Here is a 13,355-nt window from a genome sequence, read left to right as displayed (position 1 = left end):
TTATTGTAACATTGTTATTGTGTTTTTACACCCTGCTTCTGGGATTGGCTGCCTCAGATGCTAAAGTCGAATTATAGAGTTGGAAAGGACAGCAGAATGCCTTGGGCTGGCCTTGAGGATTTGTAAACAGAATGTGACTTAATATGTCTCTTTCCCTCTGACCCACCAAGGCATATACACACCATATTTTACAGGCATCATGCAGGCATCTCTACAGGAAAGCACCATATGTGGGGGGTTTTTTGTTTTTGTTTTACAAGGCTGTACAGTTTTTTAAAAGGGCAAAAGAAAAGCAATAAGGCCTGACTTTCCATTACCATAAAAATAAGTATACTGTGTATAAACAGAAATATCTCTTTACATATTAGAGTTAATGAACATGGTAAAATACAGATTAAGCTAAGAGCTGCATTTCCACATATATAACATCAAGTGGTACCACTAAATATATCTGAGTAGAAATCTGGCAAGTAATGGTCGGGGAGGAATCAGGGCATAATAACTTCATTATCCTCTTCCTCTTGTCCTCATGCCCAAAAATCTACTCCAGGAAAATTCATCACAGGAGATGTGAAATAGGATTACAGGTTATAGTCACTGTGTGTTGCCAGAATTGCAACGGATAGTTCGATCAATGTGAAAGACTGTATGAAAAATGTTGAATGCACAATCTATAGGGGAGGTTGTTGGTAAGGGGGGGTTTGCTGTTGGGTTTTTTGCATATTTTAAAGCTTGTTGCGTGAAAATCGTTCAGCCTGGTTGTGCATTTTTAAATGTTCTATTTACAGTTTATTACTACTTTGTCATGTTGTAGTTATGCATATTTTCATGTTGTAAGTCGCCTTGAGCATGATTTGAACTGTGGAAAGGAAGCATGGAATAAAAGTATGTATGCATGTATTAATTTCCTGTTCTGCTCTGTGGCAGTCTTCTGTTCCTGGAAGAAAACCTGGGGCCCTAAGCAGCAGGGAATGCCCTTATTGAAACCTTAGGCTGGGTATACGTCCCTATAGTAGATCCATCATCAAAAGATTTCATCTAAATTTTGTGTCTTGCAGCATCTAAAGCTTCACCTGCCCAGTCCATACACAAGCAGAAAGGGGAGGGTTAATAGAGTTCACTCCAGATTGCATTCCCTGCATATGTTAAATTCCACTTTTGAAGTTCTTTCAACCTTCAAGAGAAGGTTTTTTTGGGGAAGTGCAATGAGCTATTGGTGGGAGGTTCAGAAAAGCCGCGTTCCATATGGACCCAGGGCTCTTAATTCTAGGATTAAACACAAAACAGATTGGGCTTACTCAGAAACAACTGCATGTGTCGAATTGCCAGAATTGGAGACTCTAATCAGAGCAATGTTGCTCATAAGTAGCAACTACCGTATTTTTTGCTCTATAAGAAACGATTGGTTAACTTAGTTTATTAATTACCGCATTTTTTGCTCTATAAGACTCACTTTTTCCCTCCTAAAATGTAAGGGAAAATGTGTGTGCGTCTTATGAAGCGAATGCAGGCTGCGCAGCTATCCCAGAAGCCAGAACAGCAAGAGGGATTGCTGCTTTCACTGCGCAGCGATCCCTCTTCCTGTTCTGGCTTCTGAGATTCAGAATATTTTTTTTCTTGTTTTCCTCCTCCAAAAACTAGGTGCGTCTTGTGGTCTGGTGCGTCTTATAGAGCGAAAAATACGGTATCTACAGTTGCTGTTTTTCTAGCTAGTTTGAATATGAGAACTGTAAACTGTTGTTCAAGTGGATTTGAAGGAAAAAAGGGCCCATGTAGGGTTGTTTCTGGGTCATGAATTTCAGGGAGGAAATGGTCATGTAGGCAGATCACATATTTCCAGCAGCTTGCTATAGTCAGAGAGCTTGGGAGCAGCACTGTAGCATCCAGTGATCTCCGCAGAGATCAGTAGGTCCCTGGGGATGGTTTTCTGTTCCTTCAGGGTGAAGTCACCCATTTGTCATGGGCTCAGGTCCTAAAGTCTAGCCTTGAAGGGCCATTGCAAGTCTGGTTTGCTCCAGTTTACTCTAGCCAAATCCAGATTTATGTTCCCAAGGGAGTATATTTTGGCTCCTAAAGTGAGTATTTTATTAGATACTTCTGATGTATATTTTTGGTACTGATTTTGGAGGGGAAGGGAGAGGTCGGGAATACGGAGCAGCGCTGTTTTGTATCAAAAATGACAGGGAAAGTATTCAGCTCATTCTTCGAATTCACATAGTTGATGAACTGATAAGCTCAAACTGGAAAGGGCATCACTGAACTATTTTTGCATTTGCCTGTTTCTTCAACTATCACTCATCACATCTGGATTTTCTTGAATGTCATAATAATCCATCAGAGTGGAGTTTAGTGTGTGTGTGTGTGTGTGTGTGTGTGTGTGTGTGTGTGTATACATATATATACATTCAGGTTATTAAAGTGGGGATGCAATGGGTATAACTACACACAGATCTTTGACTAAGCAATGCAGGAATCTTCAGATCTGTTAACGTGAACTTGGGGCTATAAGGCACATTAAAAGGAGCAGGGGGAAATGTGTGCACCTGTGTATTTTCACTTCCTGCCATTGCTTACAAGTGAAAACAAAACCTCATGTCTCCCACAGGGGGAGATCCATGACTTCTGCGTTATGAAGCCCACACATCCCTCTGGCATAAATGTGCAGAGCACACACACACAGAGAGAGAGCTATTGCAGACGTAATACTAAACCAATGTTTAGTGTAATGAAACTGAGCTTCAGACTCCAGCCCATTGGTCTCCTCCAATACGTCTGCAAGGAGGAGTTTGGACACTTCAGCTTGCGTTTTAGATCAGCTGCATCTTAACCATAGTTCAGATTAACCAGACTTTAGGATTTGGATGACACGCTAAACCAGGGTGGCTATCCTGTGACTCTCCAGATGTTGTTCACCTCCTGTCACATCCCTATTGACCATGCTGTCTGGGAATGATAGGAGCTGCAGTTTTGCATTGTTTGCAAATGAGGCCGCAGAGACTTACTGCACCCTGTCCCCAGAGACAGAATGTGTTCTCCACAAACACTGTGGTCATAGTGACTAGTGTCTTGCTAGTATGAAATAAATGCAGCACACAGAAAAGTGGTGGATTGATTTACAAAAAAAAATGTGCATGATATTACAGCGGCATATTTCCTATTTACCTGTAATTATTCCCACAGAAAAACTTCCTGTTGAAGCTAAATTGCCATGGTACAAGCAAGCCCAGGAATTGGAAGAAGGAGCAATAGTATCAGAAGAACCAACGTGAGTATGGTTTTCTGAAACTGGGATGAAGTCAGGAGTTGATCAGTGCTTTGAAACTGTATTTTACTTTAAGACTATGTGCGGTGCATTTTGTTATATTCCGGAATGGAGTTAAACCCCATTGAAGTTAGGATATTTTCCATACCCCATAATCCTGCCCTTAACTTGAAAGTCTTCCTGGCTGATTTGTGTCTTCTTGCGAGGAGTTAAACCACAATTAACATGATGTAGCTCTAACAACTGAGTAAGTTGATTCACAGAGGGCTTATTTTTATGACCCTCTAAGCTCGTAGCAGCTGAGGTTTTTAATCAAGTTGTGCTGATTTTCACTTGTAGCCGAAGTGGTTTTGTGCATGCTGATTGAGTTTATTTATTCTGGTTTGTGTAAACTGGTGAATAAGAGCTGACTCAAACTCTCCGTTGCAGAAGCAGTGCAAAACCTCTCGCATAACTGTACAGTTCAGGCTTCGCATGAGTTTGAAAGCACACACAAACTTCAAAACTTGCCGCTTCCAGCCTATGCTAGCTCAGAGCCAGCCTAGATATCACATTCATCACAGAAATGCCGTGTTTACAGCAATTCATCTTGTGAACTCTGGCCATCGGATCTGAGATTTCCACACACCCTGCACTCCCAAGGTTCATTGGGTGCTTTTACCAAGTAAATTTTCATTTCAGAAAATGTCTCTCACTTAAACATTTAGAGCAGCCTTTCTCAACCTGTGGGTCCACAGATGTTGTTAGACTACAACTCCCATCACCCCTAGCTAGCAAGTCCAGGGCTAGGGATGATGGGAGTTGTAGTCCAACAACATCTGGGGACCCACAGGTTGAGAACCACTGGTTTAGAGGTTCCCACCTTGAAAAATGACATTTTACTTAACATATTTTTCTGTGTATAATATGCCCCATGTATAAGACGCCCCCTATTTTGGGGGGAAATGGCTGAGAGTTGTTGAGCTTTTTTGGTGGGGTTGCCCTGAGTTGGTGAGCCAATATAAAACAGCCCTTGCCACAGCCACCAATCACCCACCCAGTCACCAGTGACAAGCTGCTGCTCACGGCAGAAACAAATCGCCCGTCTCCCCTCTGCACTATCCATGTATAAGATGATCCCTGATTTTTAACATTCTTTTTGTGTAAAAAACAAAACAAAAAAACCTCATCTTATACATGGAAAAGTACAGTAATCAAACATTAAAAACTAAAGAATGTTATTGATTCGCCAAGCTAAAATATTACAATTTACCCAGGGTGGGGAGGGGATTAAAGAACAAGCTCTGTAAGACTTTCTCATAAGGTTCTCTTCCGTTCCTACTGTATTGAAATGGGAAGTGGTTTCTCACGGGATGCTGATAAATGCCAAATTAGATGTGAAGTATATTTTTTCACGCGAAAGGCTGGGCTGGATGAATCCCAAACAGGAATTAAGATTGCCGGAAGAAATATCAACAACCTCAGATATGCAGATGACACAACCTTGATGGCAGAAAGTGAGGAGGAATTAAAGAACCTTTTAATGAGGGTGAAAGAGGAGAGCGCAAAATATGGTCTGAAGCTCAACATCATGGCCACTGGGCCCATCACCTCCTGGCAAATAGAAGGGGAAGAAATGGAGGCAGTGAGAGATTTTCCTTCCTTGGGCTCCATCATCACTGCAGATGGTGACAGCAGTCACGAAATTAAAAGACGCCTGCTTCTTGGGAGAAAAGCAATGGCAAACCTAGACAGCATCTTAAAAAGCAGAGACATCACCTTGCCAACAAAGGTCCGTATAGTTAAAGCTATGGTTTTCCCAGTAGTGATGTATGGAAGTGAGAGCTGGACCATAAAGAAGGCTGATCGCCAAAGAATTGATGCTTTTGAATTATGGTGCTGGGGGAGACTCTTGAGAGTCCCATGGACTGCAAGAAGATCAAACCTCTCCATTCTGAAGGAAATCAGCCCTGAGTGCTCACTGGAAGGACAGATCCTGAAGCTGAGGCTCCAAGACTTTGGCCCCCTCATGAGAAGAAAAGACTCCCTGGAAAAGACCCTGATGTTGGGAAAGATGGAGGGCACAAGGTGAAGGGGACGGCAGAGGACGAGATGGTTGGACAGTGTTCTTGAAGCATGAGTTTGACCAAACTGCGGGAGGCAGTGGAAGACAGGAGTGCCTGGCATGAGCTAAATGGGGTCACAAAGAGTCGGACACAACTAAACAACAACATATTTTTTCTTTGTTTAAAAGCAGCCACAGGGGAGAGGGGCCACCTAAGCATTTTCCTCAATGCTATTTTTTCAGCCAGTATCACCTTTTCTGAAAACTGCTGCTACTGTGAAAGGGACAAGGCCGGCCCTAATATTAGGCAGAGTAAGGCAACTGACTCTGTTGCCACTTCTCCTTCCTGTCGCCCCTAATCTGGACAGCTGTCCCTGATGTGGCACAGGATTCTACTCCTATCATCAACATTGAAGTAAAATTCAAACATCAGCCCAGTTGGGTTCTGAACATTGAATTAGGATGGAGTGCCATCTTCTCCTTTGCCTCAGGCGGCCAAATGTCTTGAACCGGCCCTGGGATTGGGGAAAAAATTAGCGTCTTCCTCATGGTGTCAGAAAGGCAGCAGGATTTGTGCAAGCTGCTTCAGCTGTCCTTTAGACTCTGAACTTTTCACATTCCAAAACACATTTAGCTGAAACATATCTAGCCTTCCTGGAGACAATTTTTGGTTTTGACTGATGTTAGAGCCATATTTTCATCTCATAAAATTTGTCTTTGAGATAGTAAAGCTGCCATGCTGGCATGGCTGACCTGAAATCGCGCAAATTTTAATTGAAGCCATGGGGAAACAGTGAGGAAATGTACAATATTATACTCAAGATCATAGTTATGTTTATATGTATCGTATGTAAATATATATTTGTCAGCTGTTACATGTTATGATGAAGTTATACTTCAGAGCTATTATATATTTCATATGTGCCTTTTGTTCATTTATAGCCAAGTGCCAGATACACGTTTGAATCTGTTTTTATTTATTTTAATTTGGAAGCCCAGTTTTTGGATTTCTGCAGTTTTCTGTCTACTAGTAAACCACTTTTCTAAATACATATTTAACAAACTATAATTACCCTTCAGTTGTATAATGGGAACTGGGCAGTGTCAGGGGGTGTGTGTGTGTGGGTGTGGGTGTGTGAAACAGGGATCACGTTGCTTACACTGGAAAGGGATGATTTGAATCATAGCCCATATTTCTGCTGCAGAGCACTAAAAAAATAAGCTAGAAGAAGCCACAACTCCAGAAGAAGTCATGATCATGGACTTATTGACAAAAGTCTGGATCTGAATGTTGAAAATTAATGTTGGCGTTGCTTCGTGAGGGGGAAAAAACTCCCCAAATGCTTGGTCTTGAATAGTTATTGCATTCTTTTAAAAATGAAAGCACAACAGATTTCTGAATAGTGGTACAAATGAATTTTTGTAAGGATTCTGGGATAAGGTACAACAGAAAATATGGAATATAATTATAAAGTATTTTGGACAAACGGCAAAGATCATGATTGAAGGAATTATATACAGCCTTGGATGGGGGGGGGGGGGAATGAAAGGAATCCCAAGAACTTAAGCAGAGATTTTATTTGTACTTATCAGCACCTTTTTATTCAGCAGATCTGTTTGCTTTACAGAGTTGTTTCCCCAGCTGTAAAATGGAGAAACAACTCTGTAAAATAACATCACAATGTTTGGGTGGATTAAGGTTTCTTTGATAGAAAAAGAGATATTTGTTATCTTTCATTCTTTCTTTGGTCTGTTGTGAAATGCCTTGTTCACAATTACTACTCCATTGAAGGGGGTGAACTGAGGAGAGCGTTTCGTCAATTTTGAGGGTGGGGTCAAAAATATTCAGTGGTTCCAGTTGTGTATTTATCCTAGGTAGGTTATATAGTGTGGCATGTAGCAGCAGTGGTTTTCTATTCGTGTGGTTGTAAGGAGCATTGGTGTACAGTGGGGGGACCACAGGGGCAATTGCCCCAGGTGCAAAATTGTTAGGGGCACAAAATTTTAACACCTGGTGCGTCCTCAATACAGCTGTGCACTTTCATTGCTGGGCTCCATTGAAATATTATTATTAGTAGTGTTAGTATTAGTATTAATTTATATGCCACACTGGGCAGCTCCCATCAAAGTATCAAAAGCACAATAAAATACAGTGGTACCTCCAGTTACAGACAGGATCCATTCTGGAACTCCGGTCAGATCCCGAGGTTTCCGCAACCAGAGGTGTCTGTTCTGCGCATGCGCGCATCATGGTAGAGTGCTTCTGCGCATGCGTATGGCGAGGAAGAGCACTTCTGCGCATGTGTGTGCATTGAAACCCAGAAAAATACTTCCAGGTTTGCTGTGTGTGTATCCTGAAGGATACGTAACCAGAGGTGAACGTATGCAGAGGTACCACTGTATCAGAAACTTCCTTAAACAAAACTTCTCCATGCGAACCAGGAAGTGACCTCTCCAGGCAACAGAACAACTCCTCTTTTCCTATCTTCAACCGCAATCTCCTGGGTGATGAGGACACCATTACGCAGCTGAATGTGCATGCGTATTCCGCCTGTTTCCCTCCATTCCACAAATCCCCTCCACGCAGCTCTGGGCACTGACAACCCATGCTATGCCACTGCGTAGGAGTACTGTAGAAGGTCTTGTTTGGTTAGCAGGGGGATCTTTCCCACAAATACAAGAAAGAGGAGAATAAGAAACTGCAACTCAGCACACTTTATTCATCTAGCTGAGATAAACCAGTCGCTTTCCATCTGCCTGAACTAGATAGGATATCCTCCTCTATCATAAAACAAATTTCAGAGGGCTAAATTCACTGCACCTATGACCCACCCTGCAGTTGTGAAAACAGCCCTTTTCGACAGGCCGAAACACAAACCTACCGTCTGCTAACCTTCCAAAGGCAACAAAATCTTATGGGAATGATCAGTAATGTGATCTCTATGGAGAACAGCTAAATTGAGGGTTGACTCTATTGCCAATTACTATTAGAAATGAGACGGATGACTCGTATTAAATTTTCTCTATAGGGTTGTGTACTGCAAGGATCTTAATCCTCTAACTTAGCCCTACTTTAAGTGAAGATTAAAGAATGCCTCCTAACAACATTTCTTAGACCCTTTGGCTGCAATCATATGTGCAGTTACTAGTGAAAACAGTGTCACTTGCTTCTGAGTAAACGTATAAGATTGCTCTGTTAATGCCAGTACATTGAATAGATTGGGTGTCACAATTCAAGAAGAATGCTGACAAGCAGGAACGTGTGCAGAGGAGGGTGACCAAGATGATCAAGGGTTTGGAAACCAACCTTGATGAGGAACGGTTGAAGGAGCTGAGTGTGATGGCCTGGGACTCGGGCTCGGACTTGGAACCAGAGGAGTCTCAGTCTGCACCGGATCCTTTGCCTCAGGCATCATCTGAACCAAGTCTGGGGCCTGATCCTGAAGAGTCCCAGTCTGCACAGGTTCCCCTGCAACAAACACCAGCTTGGCCGAGTCAGGGGCCTGAGCCTGCCCTGGCTCCAGATGCAGGGATTCCCTCGTTGCCTTCAGCTGAGCCATCACTTACAGCTGCTCCACTACCAGTTGGGTCAGGGGAGGCTGAGGCGGCCTCTGGGTCTAGTAACCCACCGATGTCTCCCGAGCTGCAGAGACTAAGGTCTGAGAGAAGGAGAGACCTGAGTACTCGCAGGAGGAGTGCTCGCCTTTGGGCGAAACAGGGAGGTGAGTCACTGGGGGATCAGGACTGGCCGCTACCCCGACAAAGATAAAAGGCTGTCGGACCCCACCCCAGGTTGCGGGGGCAACATTGCTGTATGCCAGACCTTGCCTGAGATCCTGTACCTGTCCTTGCCTGGTATCCTGCCTTGTGTCCTGCCTTGGACCTGTTGGACTGACTCCTAGCGGAACCTTTGGATTCTGGACTGGACCAGGACCGTGTTTCATGGGTTACCCCCGGGCCCAGCACACTGAGTATCCTTAGCCTGGAAAAGAGGAGACTGAGAGGAGGGATGTTAGCCATCTGCAAATATCTAAAGGGCTGTCAAATGGAAGATGGAGGAAGCTTGTTTTCTCCTGCTCTGGAGGGCAGGGCTTGAACCAATGACTTCATGTTACAAGGAAGGAGATTCCGACTAAACACCAGGAAGAACTTTCTGACAGAAAGAGACGTACAACAGTGGAACAGTCTCCCTTGGAATGCGGTCGACTCTCTTTCCTTGGAGGTTTTTAAGCAGAGGTTGGATGGCCATCTGTCATGGATGCTATTGCTGAGATTCCTGCGTTGCAGGGGGTTGAAATAGATGACCTTTGGGGTCCCATCCAATTCTACAATTCTGTGAGTCTATGTCTAAGATCTCTAGCATTATATCAGGGGGAGGGCAAGGAAAATGAGGCGTCCTTGTTTTCCCTCACCCCTCCTTCAATCCCATCTCTTGAGCAGTCTGGACAGTGCACTGTTCTGAGCTGAATGGAGCTCTGAACTTGAACCATCCCACAAATGGAAATACACTGCAACATTATGTTGCAGCTCCCACTCATCAGTTTATAATCTCAATTGGGCCTGATGGACTCATGCATATTTCCATCTATGGATGCAAGCAAAATGTTGCATGCAACTGCAGTTGCTAAAAGCACTATCTAAACCAGTATGAAAGCTCCGTACTGTGACACCCTGTTTTCATTTTTAATTAGAGTACGATACAATATGATACGATACGATAATTTTTATTGTCATTGTCCCATACAGAACAACGGAACTGAAAATCTACATCAGACATTCAGAAACCAACAAGCCTGCTATCCCAGCTATCCCAGCCTGGTTAGCCCCCTAAAAACTTTGATACCCCATAATTAAATACAATATACTCCCATAGAGACTACCTTACACTGCATTTAAAATCAAAATCGCATTTGAATAGAAACTGTTTCTCAGGCAGCTAGTCCTCATCTTTATAACCCTGTACCTTCTTCAAGAGATCATTTCCGGGGTGTGCACAATCCTGCTCTTTTCACAACCTAAAGTTCATTCCTATGCATTAATATCTGACCTCTGTGTCGTTTTTTTGAAAGGAATCCAGTAATTTAAGAAGAGGTTTAAAAGCACCATTCTGTTCAACAGAGCTGTTGACAACAGAGCTGTTTCTTCAGCTGTAAAATGGGAGTGATAATATATTTTGCAGTGTTGCGAATTGCCTGAAGCAATGCCTTATGATTCTAGATTGGAAAGTGTGTTCACTTAAACCTCAACTAGGTCCTTTTAATCCTCCAGTGGCCATAGCCATATAATAAACATGCAGGAAAGAGAGACCCCATTGATGGCATTATATACGGCCCTCTAGGTAGGAACTAGGTACGCGGGTGGCGCTGTGGGTAAAACCTCAGTGCCTAGGACTTGCCGATCGTATGGTCGGCAGTTCGAATCCCCGCGGCAGGGTGAGCTCCTGTCTTTCAGTCCCAGCTCCTGCCCACCTAGCAGTTTGAAAGCACCCCTAAGTGCAAGTAGATAAATAGGTACCGCTTTATAGCGGGAAGGTAAACGGCGTTTCCGTGTGCTGCGCTGGTGCTGGCTCGCCAGAGCAGCTTCGTCACGCTGGCCACGTGACCCGGAAGTGTCTCCGAACAGCGCTGACCCCCGGCCTCTTAAGTGAGATGGGCGCACAACCCTAGAGTCGGACACGACTGGCCCATACGGGCAGGGGTACCTTTACCTTTTAGGTAGGAACTGTGTTCCTTGGAATGCTACCTTCAAAAGCAAGTGTAGGAAATGTAGATGTAATTATAAAAGTAGCTGAAAACAATAAATCCACCAGTGAGTAAAACATAGTTATAAACTCCTTATGTCTCGTTCCTTGCCACTTTATCACATTGATGTTTGGGAAAGTATAGTATATGAAAGAAACCGTTCAGAACTTGGCTAGCCTCATCCTTCCCTTCTTCATGGAGGCCTGATTTCATAGCCCACTACACAACCTGAACACAGTCCACTACACAGTCATCGCGGCTGAAAAAGTCAGGGGCCTATTAGTTTTCATCTGACTTGTTTCGTTGGAGAGTTTGCCGAGTTGGGGGGGAGTTTTTTTCTAAAAGATTTGCAACTCTTGAAAAACACTTTTGTATGTTAACACGATATCCAGCTTTTAACATTTTGCCATAAATAACCTGGTGTGAGCTGTAAAAATAAAATAAAATAAAGCAAAAGGGGGGTGGGCAAACTGTAATATCTGGATGCCAGATGGCACCGGCTAAGTGATGGGGCTGATTCAATAAGAAACAAAAGGGAATTCCTGACATGCATCTATTTGAATAGAACCCACAGGGAACAACTTAGCTGCAGAAAGGCCAGTAGTATGCAATCGCCCAATAATAATTCCTAAATGTTAAGCCGCGCTTGCTTAGAACCAGTCTTTTAGAGGTGAGATTTCCTACCAAAAGGGCTTAAGGAACTAGACAGGTGATGTGTTTTCAGAACTTTTACCTGTATCTCAATGTACTTGATCTGCGCGTTCATTCTACACGGAATTGCTCCAGTAAGTAGCAACATAGTAAAAACATGTATTTATATGTTTGTTTGTTTAAATTAGTATACTCCCCTTCATCTGAAGATCAGTTCACAACATAGAAATACAAAATGAAAACACGGAATACGTAATAAAACAGAAACAAACCAATTACACGCCGCCCACAAACACATTTAAAAGGCCATAGATGTTAAAAAGCTACGGTTATAGAGAAATGTTTTCACCTTGTGCCTAAGGATTTGAAAGAAAGGAACCAGAGTGGCTGGGGCAACCCAGTCAGATGGGCTGGGTAAAAACATATTATTTCACAAACGGGGGCCACTGGAGAAAAGTCCCATTCTCATGTTGCCACCCACCAGACCTCTCATGGAGGAGACACATGAAGAAGAGTCTCAGGATCTGAATTGGTTCAGATGCGGAGGGGGGGGGGTCCTTGAGTTATTCCAGTCCTGAACCATTTAAGTCCTGAATCACTCTAGCGGAGATCCCTCCATGGGCCAGATCACACAAGCGTGTGAGTGCACACGCCTGTGATTTTCGGCATCTGCACAGACGCGATTTCTGGCACCACAGAAGCGAGTCACTGTGCTGTGACAGTTTAGCGCAGTGCACGGGGACTCGCTGAGCGGGCGGCTCAGTTTCGGGGCAGTTCGTGGGCCGGTTAAACAACTCCCGTTGCCGACCCATGATTTAAGGCTTTATAGGCCCAAACCAGCACTTTGAATTGGGCCAGGAAATTAATTGGCAGCCAGTGCAGCTGGGCCAGGATCAGGGTAATATACTCAAACCGTCTTGCTCCGGTGAGCAGCCTGGCCACTGAATTCTTTGCCATCTGAAGTTTCTGAGCTCTCTTCAGAGGCAGCCCAAGGTTACCAGAGTGCAGACGACAGAAGTTAGGCTATCCCTGTCCAGATAGGGGCACAGCTGGGTCACCACCCGAATAGAAATTATTAGGCCTATGTCAGCCATGGCCATTATTCTCATTGGGCCTGCTCCATGTTAAAATGAGTTGAGTGCAACATAATAATAAATAAATAATATTAGAACAAACAAACAAAAACACAAATTGCTTTCAGTTGGAAACACTTTCGAAACTGATTTTTGAGTGCTGCGAAGAATGTGAGCTTTGCTTCAATCAAGAAATGTTAAATGCTGAGAGGAGCCAGTATGTTGGTTTTCAAGAGTGTGGTTTGGAAAGCCCTGGGACATTTAACTTCTGTTGTGTATTGAGCAGCTCGCTTGCTTTTTGCGTGTCAAGGTCCCCAAGCCACCCCAAATAACTCACACTTCACACATAATTTTTGTTTAAGCTTTTTGGCATGATTTTTGGCCACAACTTTATTTAAATACACAAATGTGAGTGGTTGCTTAGGCATTGGTTACGACTATCTGTCCCCGTCCAGGGACAGAACTGACTTCCGGATTCCAGCAAAAGCCAGTAAGGAAAAACAATATTGGGGAGAAAATGGAGCCAGACACCCAGACCCTCACCTCTCCCTGCATGCTTCCGGGGGTTTGTGCGGCCCAAGCCC

At 43.7% G+C, this 13,355-nt stretch overlaps 1 protein-coding gene across 3 annotated transcripts in view; it reads left to right on the top strand.

The window, feature by feature from the left end:
* ADAMTSL1 (ADAMTS like 1) overlaps positions 1-13,355 on the top strand; it is a 485,290-nt gene that overhangs the window by 367,138 nt on the left and 104,797 nt on the right. For all 3 annotated transcript variants that reach the window (XM_080987684.1, XM_080987682.1, XM_080987683.1), the window contains one exon: positions 3,181-3,265. In XM_080987684.1, the coding sequence (XP_080843810.1) occupies positions 3,181-3,265 (85 nt within the window). The remainder of the gene's footprint in view (positions 1-3,180; positions 3,266-13,355) is intronic.

This window comes from Podarcis pityusensis (genome assembly GCF_964106645.2).
Source record: "Podarcis pityusensis genome assembly, chromosome: 17".
In the NCBI taxonomy this organism is placed as follows: Eukaryota; Metazoa; Chordata; class Lepidosauria; order Squamata; family Lacertidae; genus Podarcis; species Podarcis pityusensis.
The sequence above is the reverse complement of the archived record's forward strand: the minus strand, read 5'-3'. Positions and strand labels throughout refer to the sequence as shown.